The sequence below is a fragment of the Megascapheus bottae genome, chromosome 6 (genome assembly GCF_031878675.1).
Source record: "Megascapheus bottae isolate mThoBot1 chromosome 6, mThoBot2.hap1, whole genome shotgun sequence".
Taxonomy (NCBI): domain Eukaryota; kingdom Metazoa; phylum Chordata; class Mammalia; order Rodentia; family Geomyidae; genus Megascapheus; species Megascapheus bottae.
The window spans coordinates 77,219,919-77,243,338 of record NC_143514.1 but is presented as its reverse complement, the minus strand read 5'-3'; the positions used below and the strand labels follow the sequence as shown (position 1 = coordinate 77,243,338).

Here is a 23,420-nt window from a genome sequence, read left to right as displayed (position 1 = left end):
CTACAATCCCAGCTACTCCGGAGGCTAGGATCTAAGGATCTAGGTATGAAGCCTGACAGAGCTGGAAAGTCCTTGAGACTTTTTTTCCCCCAGTGCTGAGGCTTGAACTCAGGGCCTGGGAACTGTCCTTGAGCTTTCTCAAGGCGAGGACTATATACCACTTGATTCACAGAACCACTTCTGACTTTTTTCTGTGTATTTGATACCAAGGAATTGAACTCTGGACTTCATCCATGCTAGACAAGCAATAGAGCACTAACTAGTCTTGAGCTAAAAGGAGCTCTGGGACAGTGTCCAAGCCCAGAGCTCAAGCCCTATGATCAGTAAAAAAAAAAGAAAAAAAATCCACTCATTATATGACTTATGTCATTAAACTCTCTATATATCACGTTTATAATAATAAAAAAAATAAAAGGAGTAAGTAAATCACAGAGCTAGCCAAACTGAACACATGTTGGGCCTCATTTACAAAGTGATGGATTCAACAGCCTAAAGAGTAATTTTTAAAATTCATTATAGTTTCTATAAAAATCATATTTACTGGGCTGAGATGTAGCTCAGTGGCAAAGCGCTTGCCTAGCAAGTGCAACATCCTGGGTTCGATCCCCAGTGCCAAAAAAGAAAAGACAAAAAAAAAATACAGTTAAAAATCATATTTACTGAGATTGAGGGGGGGAAAAAGTAAAATCAAAGAAAAAGTAACCACTGGGAACTGGACCTCCTAGGAAAAGTTTTGTTGACAACGTTTCCAGACCTGTCTGGCTTCAAGTACCCCAGACTGGGGGCACAAATCCAGCTCAGAACTATTCATTTCCAGATACATGTGACTTTTAAGTTATTAAAGAACATACGACAGGGGCTGGGAGTTTGGCTTAGTGGTAGCGTGCTTGCCTAGCATGCATGAAGACCTGGGTTCGATTCCTCGGTACCACATACATAAAAAAAAGCCGAAAATTGTGCTGAGGCTCAAGTTGTAGAGTTCTAGCCTTGAGAAAGCCCAAGGACAGTGCTCAGACCCTGAGCTTAAGCCCAGGACTGGCAAAAAATAAAAATAAAAAAAATATATATATGACACGAAAGTTTCATACTCTGAAAGGCCTTTAAGTTGTAAATGGTAAATAAAGAAAATCAGAAGGGAAGAAAAGGAAAGAAGGGAAGAAAGAAAAAAGAATTTTGCTCTGTATCTTGAGAAAAAAAAATTGATTTCAGCTCAGGGACAGACAATGGTCAATTGTTTCCACATTGGCTTCTGGACATTCCAACAGCCAGACAGGGATTCACAGTTTGGCTGAAAATTAAACAGTCATCTGCGGTGGCTTTTTGTGGACTGGGAGCAGACCCAGGAGAGTTTGCCATTTTGAAAGATTATCATCCAGCTGGATGCTAGTGCTTCAAGCTGGTATTCCTAGCTACTCACCAAGCTGAATTCTGAGGAGTTTGGTTTGAAGCCAGTCTGGGTAGAAAAGTACATGAGAGTCTAATCTCCAATTAAGCACCAAAAACCTAAAGTAGAGTTGTGGCTCAAATGGTAGAGCGCCAGCCTTGAGTGGAAAAAGCAAAGGGACAGTGCTCAGGCTCTGAATTCAAAACATAATACCTGCAAAAAGAGGAGGAGGAAGAGGGGGAGGAGGAGGAGGAAGAGAAGGAAATTTTAACATATGTATATATTTGCATCTTTAAATTCTACTGTCATTATTAGTGGGGCTATGTGGCAGTGAGAGGTGGAACAGTGTCCACCTCACTGAGGCTGTGGCCCTTAAGCCCACAGAGGAAATGAGTAATATAAGGGGCTGAAGACACGAAAAGCCTCTATGGCTCAGGAAAGCTGCCTCTAGGCCCGCCTGGCTGTCTGGTCACCTTCCCAGTAAAGCCCTGTGCCTTTAACTGTGCACAGCACGTGTTGCACGTACAGGGAGTGAAGTCTGGGTGGCAGCCACTGCTGGTTAAAGAGACAGGCCTTCAGGATGAAGCTTGGACCAAGTTCAAGTTCCAGCAAACAGGAAACAGACACCAAAGGGAGGGAGAGTGGGCTTCCCCCAAGCAAATATCTTTCAGAAGCTGGTGGCCTCCAGAATTGATTCCTCCCTGCTTTACAACTTGCTCAAGGATTTTTTTCTTTCTTTCTTTTTTTTTTTTTTTGGCCAGTCCTGGGGCTTGAACTCAGGGTCTGAGCACTGCTCTTGGGCTTTCTCAAGGCTAGAGCTCTACCACTTGAGCCTCAGCACCACTTTCAGCTTTTTCTATGAATGTGGTACCTAGGAATCAAACCCAGGTGGGTCTTGGTGCATGCTAGGCAAGCACTCTAAACACTAGGCCACACTCCCTGTCTCTCTTTTTCTTTTTCTTTTCTTTCTTTTGTTGATCTGAGGCTTGAACTTTGGGCCTGAGAGCTATCCCTGAGCCTTTTGCTTACCACTAGTGCTCAACTAGTTGGAGCCACAGCTTCACTTAGGGTTTTCTGGTGGTTAATTGGAGATAAGAGTCTCACAGGAACTTTTCTATCCAGGCTGGCTTCGAACCGCAATCCTAGATCTTACCCTCCTGAGTAGCTAGAATTACAGGCATGAGCCACCAGCACCCAGCCAGGACATCTTTCTATCTATATCACTGCCAAGATTCTCCTTAGACTCTAGCAAATTAGTTAGAACTGGGTTCAGCCCAGCACCAGTGGCTTTATAACTATCTATAATCCTAGCAGTTGAAGATTGAGATGTGAAGACCCAGACAAATCCCAGAGACTCTTCTCTGGGATTAAACACCAAAAAGAAATGGAGTTGTGGCTCCAATAGCAGAGGGCCACCAGCCTTCCCCAAGAAAAGCTTAAGTGACAGTATAAAAACCCTGAGATCAAGCCCCAGTAGCAGAAACACACATCTGCATCAGCTCTGTGACCTCAGGCAGATTGCTTCCCTTCTCTGAGTCCCAGTCTCCTCATTTTGCAAGTTAGTGCAATATTGCCTAACACACTGGGTAATGAACATGGAGTAAGAGAGAGATTTGGAAATGGAATGGTTCCTTCTCTGCTCATTCCTGCCTTTGCTTTCTCTTCAAGGAGTTGAAACCTCAGCCTGCATCCTCCTCATTGAAAAACATCCGGTGGCTTTTGGCATCAAGTTTTGTCACCAGCTGCATAAGTCTCAGTGGGGCTCCCAGCTGAGAGTCAGGCTCATACAAGTCTGTTCCTTTTACTTGGGGTGTGACCTAGAGCGTCTTGCTGGTTCCCTCTGGGCATGGCTTCTGCCATCTGTAGAGTGAGCAGATCTCACAAAGACAGGAACCCCCAGATTCCCAGAGATGGCACTGCTTCTAAAACTAGCACGTGCTGGTTTTGTTGTAGCTGTTCAGATAGAGACCATTCACTGTGAAACATTAAGAATAAGAAAAGGAATGGTGCTGGGAATTTGGCCTAGTGGTACAGTGCTTGCCTAGCATGCATGAAGACCCGGGCTCCATTCCACGGTACCACATACATAGAAAAAAGCCAGAAGTGGCCCTGAGGCTCAAGTGGTAGAGCTGTAGCCTTGAGAAAGTCCAAGGACAGTGCTCATGCCCTGAGCTCAAGCCCAGGACTGGCAAAAAAAAAAAAAGGAAGAAGAAAATTAAAATTACCTAGAAATAGTATAAATTATCTGTCTAAATAATAGATGCAGCATCTTTGAACATCCCAGCATTTCTCTGGCATTGTCTCCACTGCCTAGGTAACCCAGGAGGCATCCATGGGCTGGGGGGGGGGGTGTCAGTGGCTCACGCCTGTCATCCTAGCTACTTGGGAGGCTGAGATCTGGGGATCGCGGGGACCCCGGTCTCCGAAGAGCCGCCCGGAGGGCGCTGTGGCTCAAGTGGCAGCGCGCCAGCCCTGAGCGAAGAAGCCCAGGGACGGCGCCTGGGCCGCGAGTCCGAGCCCCAGGACCCGCACAGAAAAGGAAGAGGAAGGCAAGAAAACAGACGGGGGAAGGCGGCGGCGGCGGGCGGGCCGGGGCGCGGGGAGGCGGCGGCGGCGGCGGGCGGGCCGGGGCGCGGGGAGGCGGCGGCGGCGGCGGGCGGGCCGGGGCGCGGGGCGCCGCCCCCGGGGCGGGGCCGGTGCGTGGCAGCGGCCGCCCGCCCAGTCGCGAAGTTTCCAGCCCCGGAGAAGCGCCGCGCCGGCGGATGGCGGGGTGGATCGCGTCCGGACCGGCGATGCGGGCCCTGCTGCTCCTGGCCCCGCTGGGCTGGCTGCTCCTGGTGCACGCCAAGGACGGCGCCAAGCCCGAGGGTGAGGGGGGCGCGGGAGGCCCGGGGCGGGAGCCGGGGGGCGCGCGGAGCGGGGGCCGGGGGCGCACGGAGCTGGCGGGGCCGGGGGGCGCGGGGTGGCTGGGTGGGGGACGCGGGAGGCCGGCGGGGGGGGGCGCAGGGCTGGCGGCGAGGGTGGGGGAGCCGGGGGTCGGGCCCTAGGGCTCTGCACCCGGACGGAGGGCGGGGGAGGGGGGAGGGAGGAGAGGGGGGAGGGGGCTGGGTCCCCTCACTGGGCCCTGGGATCCCTCCCTGCCCCTGGGATCCCACGTGTCAGCCCAGGACCCCATTGAATTCGGCCAATAATCGATCATCACACCATTCCCAGTAACAGCCGATGGCGGCTCCTTGTTGGGGGCTCCACTGTGAATCACTCCCGAGTGCCATCCTTCTGGTAACCCTACTTTTCCAGCTTGGCCCTCTGAGGCTCCACTGTCAATTTATCCAGAGTCCCACAGCTTCAGGGCCTTGGAACAGGGTTCACTCCCCCTCCCAGCTCAGTATCATCAGGTCGAATCACATTTAAGGATGGGTGACAGGCCTGGTGGGGTGGGGAGCAATGTTGGGAAGGCATGGTGGAAAAGTTCCAAGTTCCATCCAGTCCTCTCTGCCTGTCCTTTTCCACTTTACACAGGAGGAAACTGAGGCCCAGCCAGAGGAATCGATTGCCCAGGGCTGTCTATCCCTGGTTAGAGATAGCCTGAGGTGGGCTGGACTCCTGGTCCAGCTCTGTCCTACTGCAAGTGTTTTTTTGAGTTCCCGAGAAGGTGTTCCTGTCTTCCCAGCCCTGCCCTTTCCTAAGCAGGCCACCCCCACAGCAGCTGGACCGGCACTGGAAAACCCCAAGGGAGGGCAAAATGGACATCACAGAGAAGCAGAGCCAGACTGGCCACAACCTCTGCAGTGTCTGTTCCCCTTGGGCCACTCTCCTGGGAGGGTCGGGAGGGCCCGTGAGCCAGTGGGGTATGGGGTCTGGAGTAGTAGAAAGAACCGGGCCTTGTGGTCCTTGGGGCAAAAGGGCTGGGAACCAGCATTTATTAGATTCCTCCTTTGTGGTAGACTGTATTGAAGGTCACTTGGCTGCCAACAGTACTCAGTCTCTACAATACCAAGTGTCCTAGCCCGGTGCCAGAGGCTCACTCCTGTAATCCTAGCTACTGAGGAGACTGAGATCTGAGGATTGTGGTTTGAAGCCAGTCTGGGAAAGGAAGTCTGTGTGTCTCTTATCTCCACTGAACTACCCCCCCCCCCAAAAAAAAGCCAGAAGTTGTGGAGTTGTGACTCAAGTGGTAGAGCGCTAGCCTTGAGCAAAGGAAGCTCAGGGACAGTGCCTAAGCTCTGAGTTCAAACCCCAGGACCAGTACAGAACAACAACGAAAAGAGACTAGGTACCCTAGCCTGAAAAGATCTTGTGGGCTTCCAGAGCCTGGCTCAATGCCAGGCCCATTGGAGATGGGACCTTTTCTCTCCTGGACCCAGTCCACTGCCATGCAGCAAAGACAGGTCAAAGAAATCTGTGAAAATGCATGGGTCCCAACACCCAGCAGTGGGCTGGGAGTGTAACTGGCCAGGAGCCCAGAGCCCTATAATATACCTTGTTTTTCCTCTCTTGGGCCTGGCTTCCCCTGCTTCTGCTGATGTGGGTCCCCTTCACCCCAGACCAACCCAGGAGAGAAACTGCAGCTGCCCATGATGAAGCCCAGACAGGTGAGTCAGAGATGGATAAAACCATGACAGGGCTTCAGGTGCCCTGTCACTAGCAGAGAAGGGCAGCCGGTTGGATGAAGGAGGCTGGAGTCAGGATGATGCTGAGGTAGCTGGGGTAAACGTCATAGGCAAGGAAGTATTAATGACAGGTTATTACTTCAAGTTGAGAGGGGTGTGTATGTGTGTGTGTAAGTGAAAGTGACAGACAGAGACAAAGAGAGAGATGAAATGTTGGGATCAAACCTTAGGTATGTTAACTGAACTCAGGTAACCACTCCACCAAGCCACAGGTCCACTTTCAATTTGTCTGTGTGATTGAAACCACGTTGCTCAACTTGGTTGATCTCTACCTGCAGACCAGGGACAGTCCTGCCTTTGTGTGTGTGTGTGTGTGTGTGTGTGTGTGTGTGTGTGCATGCGTGTGCATGCGTGTGTGTGCACACGGGCATGCCAGTCCTGGGGCTTGAACTCAGAGCCTGGACATTGTCCCTGGGCTTTCCTGCCCAAGGCTAGCATTCTACTACTTTGAGCCACAATGCCACTATCAATTTTCTGGTAGTTAATTAGAGATGTCTCATGGGCTTTCCTGCCGGGGCTGGCTTTGAGCTGCAATCCTCAGATCTCAGCCTCTTGAATAGCTAGGATTATGGCGTCCAACCTTAATCTTCAGATCTCAGCCTTCTAAGTAGCTAGGTTTTATATTCACGAGTCACTGACACCCAGCTTAGTTTTGTTTTTGAGAATGCTAGTAACTTTTCCTGGTCTGGCTTGGAACTCATAGTCGTCTGGACGATGCTTGAACTACCGTAGACACCTGGCCCCACACAGACTCACGAGGCTCATTTTGTAGATGGGAAGGGGAGGCCCTGAATGATTGCACATCTGTCTCTGCTATTGCTGGCTGGAGTGGCATCATTTACCCTCAGCCTATCCCTGCTGGATCCCACCTCTGCCCAGAGGATTTTGTTTGGAAATACTGCTTGGAGAAGCTCCCTTTTCCTCCTCCAGACCCACCTGAGTGTGTATATGTGTCCAGCCTCTCACCTGAACAGCTCACACCTCAGGAGGCTGAGATCTGATTATCCAGGTTCAAAGCCAGCCAAGGCAGGAAAGTCTTTGAGACTTATTTCCAATTAACCACCAAAAAGCCAGAAATGGAAGAGTGGCTCAAGTGGTAAAACATTAGTCTTGAGCAGAAAAGTACTCAGGGACAGTGCTCAGGCCCTATCTTCAAAGCCCCAGGACTGGCACCCCCTCAAAAAAAAAAAAAAAAAAAAAGAGTCTGGAGGAAGATACTGTTACCCTTATGATCCCAAGTGTGGATGGGGAAACTGAGTATAAAGGGAGCTTCACACCCTGCCCTGCCATCTCCTTTGTTTCCATTGACCCTGGCCCAGGGGTTCATCGATTTGGGGAAATCATTGCAGAACTTGGGGCAGTAGGTGAAGAGGTTTGCGTTCTCTGGGTCTAGGCCCACGTTGGCCCTGGCCTGGATCCCAGGGTGTCTGGCAGAGCAGTCAAAAGCAGGTGGGCGGGCTCTGGAGCTGGGAAACCAAATCTTCCAATCTTCCACGTTGACACCCTGCACGCTGCCCAGAGCTCTGCTAGGACAGACAGGAGAGTGGGAAAAGGTTTTCCCAACTGACTGGAGTGAGGTGCCCACTCTGGGGAGACCTGGAAAAGCCCCAGAAAGTGCATTCCATCCTTGGCTGAGTCTTCGATATTGGTACTCACTCAGAAAGCCATGAGGTTGAGAGTGTAGGCACGTGAAAGACGAGCCAACAATTCCTTTCTTACTCTAAGATCTGTGATCTTAGGCAGGTAATTAGTGTCTTAGTGACTCAGTTTCCCTACCTATAGAAGGAGGAAAAAAGGCAGAACCAATGGCTCAACCTGTGATCCTATTAGGAGGGTGAGATTACAGTTTGAAGCCAGCCCAGGCAGGAAAGGCAGCAAAATGCTGGACTTCAGGGCATGGCTCAAGTGGTAGAGTGCTAGCCAAGCAGACAAGCTGAGCAGGTGTGAGGCTCTGAGTTCAAACTCTGGTAGAGGCAAAAAGAAGGGAAAGGGCAATAAAAGTACTACTTCCCTCCCAGGGTTTACATGTAGTGATAAAGCCAGGTGCTGGTGGCTTAGACTGTCATCCTAGTTACTTGGGTGGCTGAGATCTGAGGATCACAGTCCAGAACCAACCTGACAAAACAAATCTGCAAGACTCTTTTTTTCTTTTTCTCCTTCTTTCTTTCTTTCTTTCTTTCTTTCTTTTTTTTTTTTTTTGTGCCTGTCCTGGGGTCTGAACTCAGGGCCTGAGTATTGTCTTAGAGCTTTTTTGCTCAAGGCTAGTGGCTTTTGATGGTTACTCGGAGATAGGAATCTCATTGACTTTCTTTCCTTCCCAGGCTGGTTTGGAGCCTCAGATCCCAGCCCCTTGAGTAGCTAAGATTACAGATGCAAGCCATCAGCATTCAGAGGGTGCTAGCAGGTTTGAGACCCACTAGGCTGGATCCTTGGCCAGACTCAGCCATTGCATGGCTCAAGGAACCCAAGATTTGTTAGGGCCCTGACAGAGCAGAGAAAGCGGAGGAGACTGGTTAGAGAGGGGAACACTGAGTGTGGGAGTGTGCTTAGCCAGGGGTTTCTCTTCCAGCCCAGTTAGACAGCTTCCTGAGACAGATGGGGGTATGAGGGATGGCATGCCTTCCAGCAGGTTGCCTAACCACTGTCACATTCTGTCACATTCAGAGAAGATTTGGGGTCTGCCACAAATCCTCGTATTGTGACTTCTTCTCTCATGGGGGAAAGTTACACACCATTCTGATTCTGGCTCCAATTGAGAGAGAGAGAGAGAGAGAGAGAGAAAGAGAGAGAGAGAGAGAGAGAGAGAGAGAGAGAGAGAGAGAGAGAGAGAGAGTATGTGTGTGTATGTAAAGTGCAGTAGCATGTGACATGCAGAAAGCAATTATTTACTATAAGGGAATTACATGCATTATTGCCTCTGTTACTTGAAAGCAGGAATGGAGGCTGAGACACACAGTCTCTTTGTCTTTCCCCCTCCCTGGCCACCTGGCAATACACACACACACACACACACACACACACACACACACACACACACACACACACACACAGAGGCTTATATTAGCTTTTTTCAGCCATGAAATACGACACCTTTCCTGTCCCCAGCAGCCCCTTTTTTGGCCACAGGGCCTCAACTAGTGGCTGGGGTTCTGCTTCTAGGGAGAAACAACCAACCTGGCAGAAGCTGTGGGGGATTCTTGTCCCAGATGTGAATAGGCCTTTTCTTTCCTGGCCCTTGTGGTCAGGAGGGCAAGGGTTTTCCTTCTCCACCTGCCTAGGGTATCACTCCCCCTCGCCCAGGTTCTGAGCCAGCACTGGTCCTGCCAATTCCTGCTGGGCTGCCTGGCGCCAGCCCCCTGCTCTGAAGAGGGCCCACCACTGCCCAGCTTCTGCCAACTCTGGCCAGCTAGTCCCCTTTGTTCTAGCTGGGACTCTTGAGATCCTGGGGTGGAGGAAGGGAGGGTCTTATCTATGTGTCTCTGGGCTGGTTATTGGTTGGGTCTCTTCCCCTGGAGAAGAGTGTGTGTGGGTGGTGTGTGTGTGGTGTGTGTGTGTGTGTGTGTGTGTTGGGCGGTGGTCCTAGGCTCTGAGGGAACTAAGGCTCTTTGCAGCAAACTGAGTGCTATTGTCCCTGAGGCTCAGAAGCCAGGGAGTTGGTGGCAGGGAAGGACTGACATTGTTATTAGCCCTGAGTCCTAGAAGAAGGTTAGACAAAAAAAGGACACAGAGGGAGCCATGGAGAGAAGGAGGAAGCTCCAATGACAAGGGTGGAAGAGTGGAAGGAAGAGGTTACAGAAGCATGGCACCTAGCCTGATGTCCTTGAGTGCCAAAGGAGGCGCTGGCCTCTTGTGCTGCCTCTTAGCATGCGCCAAACGCGGACTTTCACACCCGGTCCAGCAGCCCAGAAGACGGTTCTTCACTAACCCTACTTCACAAGGGGGAAACTGAGCCTTGGGGAGGCTTGGGATTTGCCCCTGTTTACACAGTTGATAAGAGTGGCTCACGCCTGTCATCCTAGCTACTCAGGAGGCTGAGATCTGAGAATCAAGGTTCAAAGCCAGCCTGGGCACAAAAGGACCTGAGACTCTTATCTCCAATGAACCTCTAGAAAACGAGAAGTGGGGCTTGGTTCAGGGGTAGGGCGGTAGCCTTGAGCTGAAGAGCTCAGGGACAGTGTCAGGCCAAGTTCAAGCCCTATGACCCACAAAAACAAAACAAAGTGAAAAACCAGGCAGAGCTGCAGTTCTAAACAGACAAGACCAGCACTAGACTTTCCAGCTTCCACAGATGTTTCTGGAGAGTGCTTCTAGAAGGTTCTGTTGTAGTGGGAACACTACACTTCAGAGCATGAGCGTTATCCCTGCTGCTCCCTTGTTAATTCATGATGTAAGAATCATGGTTGCAATCCAGCCTGGACAGATATTTGTGAGGCTCTTATTTCTAATTAACCAGCAAAAAGCCAGAAATGGGCTGGGAGTGTAGCCTATTGGTACAAAGCCCTAGATTCACTTCCTCGGTACCACATGCACAGAAAAAGCTGAAAGTGGTGCAGTGGCTCAAGTGGAAAAGCACCAGCCTTGAGAAATCTCAAGGACAGTACTCAGGCCCCGAGTTCAAGCCCCAGGACTGGCAGAACAGCCACAAAAAGCCAAAATGGAGTTGTGGCTCAAGTGGTAGATTGGAAGTTTTGAGGGAAAAAAAAGTCAAGGGGGGTACAAGGCCCTAAGTTGAAGTCCCATGACAAATACCACCCTCCCTCCCCAAGTAGCAACAGCTGATCTGGCCAAAAGAGCAGGAGTTGATGGATGGAAGGATTTCAAGCCAGCGTCAGCTCTGAACCAGCCCAGCCTAATCTACTCTCTTGGGAAATCTAGGGCCATTCTAGACTTGTGGGAAGATTGTTGGAGTGGATTAGCGATGTCTACTCTGACTACAGGAATGGAGATGCTGGAGATGCTAGGTTAGTAATGAATGCTGTGGATGCAGACATGGGAAAAATTGACCTCTGTGCTTGGATTTGCCCAGAGAATTCCCGGAGATCAGAATCTTTCCCTCTTCTCCATGCAAAGCCTGAGCCCCATAAATCTAGAGACTCAGCCCCACAGGACAGGGTACAGAACACCTCTTCTGTGGGCAGTGATTTGACACGACAGTTACCAGGGTGGAAGAACCCCCGAGGGACCCAGTGCCATCATTAACCTGCTGAGAAACCTCCAGACACCACCTGTCCTGCCAGGATTTGATAGGTCACTGCTGGCAGGATCCTGCCTACCTGCCTCCTCATTTCCATCTTCCCTCCCCTTCTCTGTCCACAGATAACCTTTTAGTTCTCACGGTGGCTACCAAGGAGACTGAGGGGTTCCGTCGCTTCAAGCGCTCAGCCCAGTTCTTTAACTATAAGATCCAGGTAAGCTACTTCCTAGGCAAGACAGAGACTGAGGAGAGAGGGTACCCGGAAGCTATTATCCTTTATTCCCCCACATCCTGGGCTCCTGACATGGACCTAGCAGGGTCACAGGGAAGCTTCTGGAAGTCCGGCACGGTGAACTTGCATGAGCAAGTCCTAGGAGGAGAGCAAGAGGGGGATGTGAAGCCAGGCTCTGGTGGCTCGCACTTGTCATCCTAGCTCCTCAGGAGGCTGAGATCTGAGGATCCTGGTTTGAAGTCAGCCCAGGCAGGAAAGTCTGTGAGCCTCTTACCGCTCATAAATTACCAACAAAAAAGTCAGGAGTGTTGTGGAGACTTTCCTTGTAAACCACTGTTGTAAAGGAGCATGCCTAGTCCACTGAGGATATGGGCCTGGTATCCTCCGTGTGCAGGCTTAGCCCTGTGGGGAGGCATTCCTCCACTTAGCTCCTGTTGTGAGTGTTTGGCACTGGGGATAGAGTGGTGGGTCCAGAAGGAAAAGCATATTGTTCACATGAGTGGGTGCTAAAGAGCAGAAGGTTGCTCGCGGTATAGCTAGGTCTAGGGTTTCAGGAGATCAGGGCTCAGGCTTTGTATCTCTAGGAATTCTGCTTATTTTCCTTTACAGGCATGCTCTGTCCACATTGTGGTCAGATCACCAGCCACAGAAATCTCCACAAAACAGTGAAAGAAGAGTCCCAGGGACAAGTTTGATAAGTTCTGGTTGGGTCTCATGCTTAGACCTAGCTGTGGGCAGGACAGGAAAGATAGGGCATTCTGATTGGCCAGGCTGGGTCATGTGACAGTCTTGGGCACCAAGTCAGCTTTATAGTGTAAGATCCTTAACTTATCTACAGAGGTAGCCCGAGATATGGGAGAATCAGAAGCTAAGATGTCCACTGTCCAGGTGGGGAGTGGAAAAGTAATTCTTTAACAAAAGCTGACATTAAGAGGCTTTTGTCTCCAGGTGTTGGGCCTTGGGGAGGACTGGAATGTGGAGAAGACATCAGCAGGTGGTGGGCAGAAGGTTCGGTTGCTGAGGAAAGCTCTGGAGCAACTTGAGGACAAGAAGGACCTGGTCATTCTCTTCACAGACAGGTTGATGGCTTGTTTTGTTGTTGTTGTTGTTGTTGTTGTTGTTATTGTTGTTGTTTTGGGTGCCAGTCCTGAGGCTTCAACTCAGGGTCTAAGCGCTATCCCTAAGCTTTGTATTTTCCCTCAAGGCTGGTGCTCTACCACTTCGGCCATGCCTCCAATCCAGCATTTTGCTGGTTAATTGGAGGTAAAAGTCTCATGGATTTTCTTGCCCTGGCTTTGAACCACCATCCTCAGATCTCAGCCTTTTGAGGAGCTAGGCTTCTCAGTATTTGGCAAAAGCCATGTGTTGAGTGTAACAAAGATGTAGTCATTGAGACCATCTTTCTGTCTTGGGTGGAGAAAACAGCAGGCTCGAGAGGCCGGGAGTTTGGCCTAGTGGTGGAGTGCTTGCTTCGCATGCACTAAGACCCAGGTTCAATTCCTCAGTTCCACATACATAGAAAAAAGCTGGAAGTGGTGCTTTGGCTCAAATGGTGGCGCTCTAGCCTTGAGAAAGCCCAAGGACAGTGCTCAGGCTCTGAGTTCAAGGCCCCAGACTGGCAAAAACCAAAATAAAACAAAGCAAAAAACACAGCAGGCTCTAGCAGGCTAGAGACTGTTGTGTGACTGTTGCATGTGCACGTGTGTGTGTGTGTGTGTGTATCTCTATCAGTGAGTCTATACTCTTCCTGCATTCTGACTATAGCTATGATGTGGTGTTTGCTTCTGGGCCTCGGGAGCTCCTGAAGAAGTTCCGGCAAGCCAAGAGCCAGGTGGTCTTCTCTGCGGAGGAGCTCATCTACCCAGACCGCAGGCTGGAGGTCAAGTACCCGGTGGCCCCTGATGGCAAGAGGTTCCTGGGCTCCGGAGGTGAGAGGTCAGGCACAGAGCACAGGCGGCCAGCTGGTGGCTGCTTTGGGGAAGAGCCCCCTTGGTGACAACCCCAGTACTTCACAGATCTCAAATTGAGATCCCCAACCTACCCCCACTATTGGGGAGTCCCTGTCACCTCTTCTAGCGGCTGCTGAAACGGAAGGAGTGGAGTTCTCTGCCTCATGCCTGGTCTTCTCCCACGTTGTGTCCACTGTGGATCACATTCCTGCTTCAAAATCCCCTGAATCTTCAGAAAGATTTCCAGCATCCGCCCTGTGGGCCACACCTACCCCCCCCAGGCCTCATCCTCGCGGGCTCCTGGCATTTTTTACTTGTATTGTTTCTCCTCAATCCTTCTCCTTCCTTCCCCTTCCTTCCTCCTCCTCCTCCTTCCTCTCCCTCCTCTTTCCTCTTCCTTCTACCTTCTTCCTCCTTCCTCCTCCTTTCTGTTTTCTCCACCTTTATTCTTCTTCCGCCTCCTCCTCCGTTGTTTTTTTTTTGACTCCAGTCCTGGGGCTTGAACTCCGGGCCTTGGGTTTCTTTAGGCTAGAGATCTACCACTTGAGCCACATCACCACTTCCAGCTTCCCCCCCCCCTCTCTCTTTCTCTCTCTCTCTCCCTCTCCCTCTCTCCTTCTTTCCCTCTTTCCTCCTCCCCTTCTCCCTCTCCCTCTCTCTTTTGTGCCAATATGGGCCTTGAACTCAGGGCCTGGGTACTGTCCTTGGGCTTTCTCAAGACTAGCTCTCTACCACTTGAGTCACAGCACCACTTCCAGCTTTTTTCTGTGTATGAGATACCAAGGAATCAAACCCAGGGCTTCCCATGCTAGGCAAGCACTCTACCACTAGGCCAGGTTCCCAGACCTGGCCCTTAGTTTTTGCACTCAAGGCCTCGACTGCTTGAGCCACATCTCCACTCTTGTCTTTTTGGTTGTTAATTGGAGATAAGAGTCTGCCCAGTCTGGCTTTGAACCTTGATCCTCCGATCTCAGCTTCCTGAGTAGCTAGGACTACAGGTGTGTGCTCCACAGTGCCCAGTGATTTATATTTATATTCTGCTTGCCCTGTTAGCCTCTGTCCTCAACCTCTCCCAGTTCTGTCTGGCCGCCAAGTGGCTCTGAAAGGATTCAGGCTGCACTGAGCACTCTGGTTTTCTCCTGAATGGAGGGTTTCCCCCAGAATCTGTCCCTTCCAAAGGAGGCCCTGCCCTGCTAGCCATGTGTCTTACTGGCCCAGCATTGGCACCATCCGCTTGGGCTGCCCTGCCCTTGTTCTGGCCTTTGCCCTAGCCAGGGGTCACATGTCTTGTTGTTCTTGTCTTTGTCTCCCTAGCCAGGGAACCTGGGTGGACTTTGCCCATTTTCCAATGCTCAGTTCCCCAGAACGCGCTGTGGTTTGAGTTCAGCCTCTGTCTTCCTAGACTACATTTCTCAAAACTTTGTCTACAAGGTGCTTCAAGCCAGGACCCTATCAATCCCTTGTGTTTTCTAAGGGCTCCTGGTCTGACCCATTATTCACCACCTCTAGGGTTCTCAGCATTGCATGAGTACAGTTTTGTGTTCACTGATGACACTGACTGGCATGATTTGACAGGAAGCAGGATCTGTAGATGAAGAAGGGGAGGGGCAAGAAAGGGAGGGGGCCCTGTTTTAGCTGTCCATCTCTGTGTCCTCCCTCCCCAGGCTTCATTGGCTATGCCTCCAGCCTCAGCAAAATGGTGGCTGAATGGGACGGCCAGGACAGCGACAGTGACCAGCTCTTTTACACCAAGATCTTCTTGGACCCAGAGAAGAGGGTAAGAGGAGGTGGGCTGAGGAAAGGATTCTGGAAAATCCTGACCCTGGATCTCACCGGCTAGGGGACAGTTCCCTGGGGCTTTGAACCCCTGCATTGCTGGCTGGTTGCTTTTTTAATCTATTTAGGCTGTTGTAAAAAAAATCTTCTGTACACCAGGAGGCTTATGAACAAGACATCCACTGATCACTGTTTTTCTTTTTATATCAGTCCTGGGGCTTAAACTTAGGGCCTCAAACTCTTCCTTGGTTTTTCACTCAAAGCTAATACTCCGCCACTTGAGCCACATCTCTACTTTCAGCTTTTTGCTAGTTAATTAGATCTGCTATGGAGGCTGAGATCTGAGGATCATGATTTGAAGCCAGCCTGGGTAGGAAGTCCATGAGATTCTTATTGTCAAGTAACCACCAAAAAAGCTGAAAGAGGACCAAGAGTTTGGCCTAGTGGTAGAGTGCCTGCCTAGCATGCATGATGACCAGGGTTCCATTCTCAGTACCACATACATAGAAAAAGCCAGAAATGGTGGTGTGGCTCAAGTGGTAGAGCTCTAGCTTTGAGAAAGCTCAAGGACAGTGCTCCAGCCCTGAGTTCAAGCCCCAGGACTGGCCAAAAAAAAAAGAAAAAAATCTGAAAGAGGAGCTGTGGTTAAAGTCTTGGTAGAGCACAAGCTTTGAGCACAAAAGCTCAGGGACAGTGCCTAGTTCCTCAGTTCAAGCCCCAGGACTCGAAGGCACACACACAAAAACGTATGTGTGTCATATGTCGCTGGTCCTTAGGTAAAGTGCTTTATAAGTGAGTGTGTGTGTGTGTGTGTGTGTGTGTGTGTGGTATTATTGTGGTGTGAACCCACTGCTTCCTTAGTTTTCTTCTGGTCCCGAAATTCTTGGCTCTCTGAATATTGCCACTAGACCCATAGATCCCAGGACCTTGGATACTGGCTGGTTTTCTCAGTGCTCCAGGCTGCCCTGATGCAGCAAGGCAGAACATGGGGACAGACTTCCCACGCAGTGGGTTCTGGGGCCCAGCCTCCCTGTCCTTAACCTGTCCCTGCTGCAACTTGGTGCCCTTGTTCTGCAGGAGCAGATCAATATCACCTTGGACCACCGCTGCCGAATCTTCCAGAATCTGGATGGGGCTTTGGGTAAGCAGCCTCTTGTAGGAGGGGTAAGAGTTTCCAGGCTGGTAGAAGGAGGCGGAGCCTGGAATGGGCTGAAGGGGGTGGAGCCTGAGATAGGCAAGGCTACAGAAGGCAGCATCTGAGGTGGGCTGTAGAAGGAGGCAGAACCTGTTATGGGCCACCAGAAAAGGGAGTTCCAGTCAGGGCCTGAGGCTAACAGGAGACCCAGGAAGGATCTTCCCTGGTCCTTCTGATGGGAAACTGTCAATCTCCTGCCCATCTGGACATCGTGGGGGCAGAGCCTGGGAGGTAGGGCAGGGGCCTGTTGAGCCTAGGAGAAGCTGGGTGGTCCATAACAGACACCAGACCCCCTGCCCTGTTCTACTACCATGTCCATACAGGTGGGCCTCTCCACCGTCTGCAGCCCTCTTATCTTCTGATGAAGGATTCCTGGGCTGGTGGTGGGGACAGAGGCAGGGAAGAGTTGGTAGATAACTTATGATCCAGAGTGGCCGCTTGTCTTGAGGCCACAAACCTTGGAGCTGAGCCTCATGTCCTGGCTGGCCGTGGTGCTGCTTTGCTACATTTCCCGGTGACCCTAGCACGTCACCTTCATCTGACTCCGGGGCCTCAATTTCCCATCTTAACAAACATGATGGGAACCAGCCCACTGGTGGCTCATACGGCTTCTTTTAGAATCTGATGACGTGCTGGCTCCTCTCCCAGAAAAATGCAGAGACATCTTCCCCTTTTTGCCTGGGGCTTCTGGGGTTCATGGGCCATGCTAGAGAAGTGGGGTCACTAGAGGTCCTTGCATGGGGGGGGTTCTCCCCAGGAAAAGTCTCCTCCTAACAGCTGTGCAGTTCCTAAAGCCATTTCTTCTCTGCTGTCTTTTCTTCTGTCTTTCTTTTTTGGTGTCAGTTCTAGGGATTAAACTTGGGGCGTGGCTACTGCCCTTTAGCTTTTTCACTCTTTACCACTTGAGCCACAGCTCCACGTTTGGTTTTTTGGTGGTTAACTGGAGAGAAGAATCTTACAGATTTCTCCGCTTGGCCTGGCTCAGGACGGTGGTCCTCAGATCTCAGGTTCCTGAGTGAGCTTATGTTCCCTGCTTCCCTACCTATTTTCTCATATACTGACTGATGGGGTCAGAGCATAAGTGAGAGGGTCCCTCTGGGACACTCCCCTGCACAGATGGGGAAACCGAGGCTCAGAGGGGGTCAAGTGACCCTGCCCAAGGCCATAGTCTGCTCACTGACCGTCAACCCCAGGCTTGCATCCCTGCCTGACTCTGGGCTGGGCTTTCTTGACCCTTAGATGAAGTGGTACTCAAGTTTGAAATGGGCCATGTGCGAGCACGGAACCTGGCCTATGACACCCTCCCGGTCCTGATCCATGGCAATGGCCCCACCAAGGTAGGGAGATGCCTGGGCCCACTAATGCCTGATAAAGCAGCCATCCCCATTTCTCCCTCCAAGAAGGCACAGCTATTTCATAGGGTAGATGTCTCCTAGGGGAGATCGCTGCGCCTGGTGGTTGGGAGTGGGCAGGGTGGTGCCAGCTCTGGTCCAATACAGGTGGAGATGGGCCTGGAGGTAAGGAGTGGGTGGGGCCTGCTCCTGTCCAATCCAGATGGAGATGGGCCTAGTGGCTAGGAGTGGGTGGGGCCTGCTCCTGTCCAATCCAGATGGAGATGGGCCTAGCAGCTGGGAATGGGCAGGGTCAGCTCCTAACCCCATGACTTCTCACAGCTGCAGCTGAACTACCTTGGCAACTACATCCCACGCTTCTGGACCTTCGAGACGGGCTGCACTGTGTGTGAGGAGGGCCTGCGCAGCCTCAAGGGAATTGGGGTGAGGCTGTCCACCTAGGGGACCTTCGGGTACAGTTCCTAGAGGTGAAGGAAGAGGATGGGTGGTTCTGAATAGACTGTTCTGAATATCTGAATAGACCATCTCTGATGGGAGAAAACGAGGTCACCTTCCCGTCTGGGGTCTATCTCCTTTGTTCTCCCTTCAAGTGTCTCCTCAGGAAAGCCCCCCTAGATTCTCCAGGCTCTGATCTTCCATGTGCCTAAGTTTTGGGTTCTTCCTTCTGGCTCTTGCAGCCCCTGTGTCCCCACCCCATTCCAGGAGCCATCATTCTCCCCAGCCCATCCTGAACACCACAGGAGGCTCCCTCAATAGAACGCCACCTCCCACCCCCTCTGAGCCTGGGTTGCCACCGCTCCCTCTCTGGGCAACCTCCATTGTGCCCTGACAGCCCCTCCCCTGCCCAACTGCACAGGGCTTGGCACTGAGGCGCCCAGACTCTGGTCTTTCTGAGGCCACTGTTCCTGCTTGTGGCTGTGGCTCCCCCGGGGTCACACTTGGGGCTCCGGAGTGCAGTGGCTGAGCCCACTGAGCTCATGTGCCCTGCCCGGCCCGGCTCTCACAGGATGAAGCCCTGCCCGTGGTCCTGGTTGGTGTGTTCATTGAGCAGCCCACGCCGTTCCTGTCCCTGTTTTTCCAGCGACTTCTGCGCCTCCACTACCCCCGGAAACAGATGCGGCTTTTTATCCACAACCACGTGAGTGGCTGGTGTTCTAGGGCCTTTGGGGGTGGCCTTGTTTAAGGGCTCAGCTCTGTAAGGTGGCAGCTCTGAGGGTCCAACTGGAGAACATTTGCCTGGGCCATGTAGAGTGGTGAACTCAATCTCCAAATCACTAGGTTGATTCCGGAGCCAGACTGGTGTGGCTTGACTCTCAGCACCACTGCTTCTTTTGGCTGTGTGACCATGGCATAGGCCTAAATATCGCTGGGGGCCAGTAGTCTCTAAGTGTGATGTGCACCCCTGTCATTCCAGCACTGGAGGGGGTGTGTGTGTGTGTTTCAATCCAGCATCAGTGGCTCAAGCCTGTGATCCTAGCTACTCAGTGAACTGAGATCCGAGGATTGCACTTCTAAGCCATAGTACCACTTCTGGTTTTCTGGTGGTTAATTGGAGATAAGAGTCTTGGAGCTCGGTGTGGTGGCTCACGCCTATAATCCTAGCTACTCAGGAGGCTGAGATCTGAGGATCAAGGTTCAAAGCCAGCCCTGGCACAAAAGGACCTAGGCCTAGGACTTTTTTTTTTTTGGCCAGGTGTGGGGCTTGAACTCAGGGCCTGAGCACTGTCCTTGGACTTTTCTCAAGGCTAGAGCTCTACCACTTGAGCCGCAGCACCACTTCTAGCTTTTTTCTATTTATGTGGTACTGAGGAATTGAACCTGGGTCTTTGTGCATACTAGGCAAGCACTCTACCACTAGGCCAAACTCCCAGCCCAGGACCTGGGACTTTATCTCCAATGAGCCTCGAGAAAATGGGAAATGAGGCTTGGCTCAAGGGTAGGGTGGTTTTAGCTGAAGAGCTCAGGGACAACACCCAGACGCAGGAGTATGACAGTAGCCTTGAGCTGAAGAGTTCAAGGACAGTGACCAGACTCAGTTCAAGCCCTTTAACCCACAAAAAAAAAAAAAAAAAGAGTCTCACTGACTTTCATGGCCAGGCTGGCTTTGAACCGTGATCCTCCGATCTCAGCCTCCTGAGTAGTTAGAATTACAGCTGTGAGCCACCGGTGTTAGAGACTCTTATCTCCAGGTAAAGGTAGAAGTTGAGCTGTAGTTCAAGTGGTAAAAGCAGGACCCTTGAGTGAAAAAGCAAAGGAACCCTGAATTCAAGCCCTAGGACTTGCATGTGCACACGTACACAACACACTGGAGTCACACCCAGACCTTTAGGGTCAATAGACTCTCTGGATGTGGGGTTTGCAGGGTTGGGGGCTCTGAGAGGCCTGTAGGGCCTGGTTTGGTCAAAGGATGGCCAGGAAAAGGCACTGGGCAGAGGTCTGGAACATTCCAGAGGTGAAGCCTGGTTGCGGTCTATGGGGGGATGGGACCTCTGCCCTCCGCCTCACCTTTCCCTCCCCCTTCCCCCTCAGGAGCAGCACCACAGGGCCCAGGTGGAACAGTTCCTGGCAGAGCATGGGGATGAGTACCAGTCTGTGAAACTGGTGGGCCCCGAGGTACGCATGGCCAGCGCGGATGCCAGGAACATGGGCGCGTAAGTGGGGGTGGGGTTCCTTTGGCTGGTGGTGGTGGGGAGTTTGACTGTGGCAGGCAGAAGACAGGATTGCACAAGGTCCTGAGGTCTCCTCCAGTCCGCCCCTCTCTGGGCCTCACAGACCCCATCTGTCCACTGGGGGGAAGTGGTCTCTACCCCACGGGCTCAGGACTCCAGGGCAGGCTGAGCATTTGATTCAAGAAGCAAATGAAGAAGCCATGGCAGCACTGGTGGCACATACCTGTAATCCTGGCTACTGAGGAGGCTGAGATCTGAGGATCCCGGTTCGAAGCCAGCCCAAGCAGATCCGAGAGACTTTATCTCCAACTAACAAAAAACCAGGAGTGAAGGTGTGGTTCACGTGGTAGACCTCCAGCCCTGAGCAAAAACCAAGGGAGGGAGCTTTAGGCTCTGAGTTCAATCCCTAGTACTGGCACACCGAACAACACAGAAGAGGCAGTCAGTTAAGGGAAGAGGAAGGGCTGGAGTCGGTAAAGGTGGACAGAAACAAACTCTGTTTCTTACCTTTATTATTCAAAAGAAAAAGCCAGGTGCTGGTGACCCTATCATCCTAGCTACTTAGGAGACTGAGAGTAGGAGGGTGAAGGTTTGAGGCCAGCGCAGGCAGAAAAGTTCCAGAGACCCCTTCTCAACCTATAGCTGAGAACAGCGATGTGTGCTTTTTACTTCTGTGGGAAGCTAAGATTGGGAGGATTGAATTGAGACAGAAAAGGCTAAAAGACCCCATGTCTCACAGAGAACTGGATGCAGTGGTACATACTTTGGTTAGCCCAAGAGCACTTTCCAGAACGCTTACCTCTATGATCCTAGAAACAATGAGAAGCTTAAAGTAGTTGGGTTGCAGCTCAGAAGTGTGTCTGAGCTAGAAATGAGATGTTATCCTAAAAATCACCAGACAGTCAGGGCTGGAGGCACAGCTGTAGTGATAGATTCAACCTAGGAATCACAAGGCTCTGAGTTCAAAGTCCAGTACTACCTGAAAACTAGAAAGGATGAACATAAATTCTGTTTCTTTGTCTTATGTGGGGCTTGGACTCAGGGATTGGGCGCTGTCCCTGAGCTCTTTTGCTCAAGGCTAACCATCTACCACTTGAAGCCACAGTACCACTTCTGATTTTCTGGTGGTTCCTTGGACCTAAGAGTCTCACTTTCCTGCCTGGGCTGGCTTTGAACTGTGGTCCTCAGACCTCAGCCTCCTGACAAGCTGGCATTACAGATGTGAGCCAACCTAGCATCCAACAGATGCAAATAATTTGTGTTGACTGTAGAAGAAATTTTTGGGGTCCAGATTCCGGATTGACAAACTTCTTGTGAAAGATAGGACATAAGTAAATCTGTAGTTCAGCTTTGTGCCTCTGCAGCCACGGCTGAAGCTGGAAGGCAGCCCCAAATGATACAGAATGAATGAGTTTGGCTGAGGTCCAGCAAAGCTGTATTTACAGACACTGAAATTGAAGCTGCTCAGAGGAAGGCATCATTTTCATGTGCTCTTACTCTCTCCCTCTGTCATTTAAGGATGGAAAGTCATTCTCAGCTGTTTTTAGCTCACTGGCTATACAAAACCAGACAGTGGGCAATTCTGGGCCAGGCATCATTTGTTAAGCTCTGAACCAGGGGAGCAAAAGGGAATACTTTTTTTTTGTGTCAATTGTGGGGCTTGAACTCTGGGCTTGGGTGCTGTCCCTGAGCTCTTCCTACTGCCCTACCCCTGGTCCTGGGCGGTGTCCCTGAGCCCTTTAGTTTATTGCTACCACTACCCCTTGAGCCTAGTGGTTAATTGGAAATAAGAGTCTTATGGTCTTTAGTGCCTGGGCTGGCTTTGAATCATGATCCTCAGGCTTCAGCCTCCTGAGTAGCTGGGATTACAGGGCCTGGGCACTATCCTTAGGATTTCTCAAGGGCAGTGCTATACCCCTTGAGCCACAGCACCACTTCTGGCTATTTCTGTGTATGTGGGACTGAGGGATCAAACCCAGGGCTTCATGCGTTCTAGGCCGGCAGTCTACCACTAGGCTACACTCCTGGTCCCAGAACTGCTTTTTCATTTGTTTACTTTCTCTAGCTTGACTTGATTGTTCAGCTAGTACTCTGCCCCTTGGGCCATGCGCCCAGCCAGGTTTTTTGCTAAGTATTTTGGAGATGGAGGCTTACAGACTCTTCTGTCCAGGCTGGCCTCAAACTATGATCCTCCAGATCTCAGCCTCTCGTGTAGTTAGGATAACAGGCGTGAGAACACTGGTGCTTGGCTGATATGCGTTTTTATTTCTGTATTTATTTTGGCACTGCTTGGAATGGAACCTAAGTGATCTACCACAGAACTGTGCCAAAATAGGCTGAAAGCATGGTTCCAGTGGTAGAGTGCCAGCTGAACAAGTTGTCATAAGCTTGAAACTAGCTCAAACTTCAATACCAGATTCATAGTTCAGGTGACCCATGGCTCTCCACTGGTCCTATACCCATCCCATGCAGTGTCTGAGGGGCCTGTGGTGACCTGCACTCTTCGAAGAACTAGTGTTTGTCCTTTGTTAAGCTGTAGGTCTTCGTGTGAGAACAGGAGCTCGGGCTTAGATGGCGGCACAGGCGGGACCTCCAAGATCCCAGCCTGCACTGGGGCTATGCGGGCCTCTCCCGGGCTCCTCAGCTAGTGTGTGAAGCCAAACCATGGTGACAGATGTGGGCAGCAGCCAACCTCAGTGGCTCTTTCTTTACAGTGACCTCTGCCGCCAGGACCGCACCTGCACCTACTACTTTAGCGTGGATGCTGACGTGGCCCTGACCGAGGTGGACAGCCTGCGGCTGCTGATTGAACAGAACAAGTAAGCCAGCCCTGTTCCCACTGCTGGTGGAAGGGAACGGATAGGGCAGCCCCACCCCACTCCCACTAGGGAGGCCTGGGCTGTGGGGTCTGGAGGGGAGGGAAGCAGGGAAGGAAGGGGCAGGCCCAGGAAGCCCCTGTTTCTCTCTGCTTCCTCTCATGTCTTTTGGGCTGTGGGGTC

At 51.4% G+C, this 23,420-nt stretch overlaps 1 protein-coding gene across 2 annotated transcripts in view; it reads left to right on the top strand.

Annotated features, from left to right (window-relative positions):
- The first annotated feature begins 4,099 nt into the window (after nucleotides 1–4,099).
- The window catches only part of Plod1 (procollagen-lysine,2-oxoglutarate 5-dioxygenase 1), a 28,028-nt gene continuing 8,707 nt past the window's right edge, over nucleotides 4,100–23,420 (top strand). Inside the window, exons 1-12 of one of the 2 annotated variants that reach the window (XM_090335801.1) lie at nucleotides 4,100–4,252; nucleotides 5,929–5,976; nucleotides 11,371–11,462; nucleotides 12,429–12,559; nucleotides 13,245–13,408; nucleotides 15,094–15,206; nucleotides 16,283–16,346; nucleotides 17,640–17,737; nucleotides 18,074–18,175; nucleotides 18,759–18,890; nucleotides 20,282–20,403; nucleotides 23,136–23,240. In XM_090335801.1, coding sequence (XP_090191927.1) covers nucleotides 4,147–4,252; nucleotides 5,929–5,976; nucleotides 11,371–11,462; nucleotides 12,429–12,559; nucleotides 13,245–13,408; nucleotides 15,094–15,206; nucleotides 16,283–16,346; nucleotides 17,640–17,737; nucleotides 18,074–18,175; nucleotides 18,759–18,890; nucleotides 20,282–20,403; nucleotides 23,136–23,240 — 1,277 coding nt within the window. In that variant the 5' untranslated portion in view covers nucleotides 4,100–4,146. The remainder of the gene's footprint in view (nucleotides 4,253–5,928; nucleotides 5,977–11,370; nucleotides 11,463–12,428; nucleotides 12,560–13,244; nucleotides 13,409–15,093; nucleotides 15,207–16,282; nucleotides 16,347–17,639; nucleotides 17,738–18,073; nucleotides 18,176–18,758; nucleotides 18,891–20,281; nucleotides 20,404–23,135; nucleotides 23,241–23,420) is intronic. The other variant, XM_090335802.1, reaches the window with a different exon arrangement.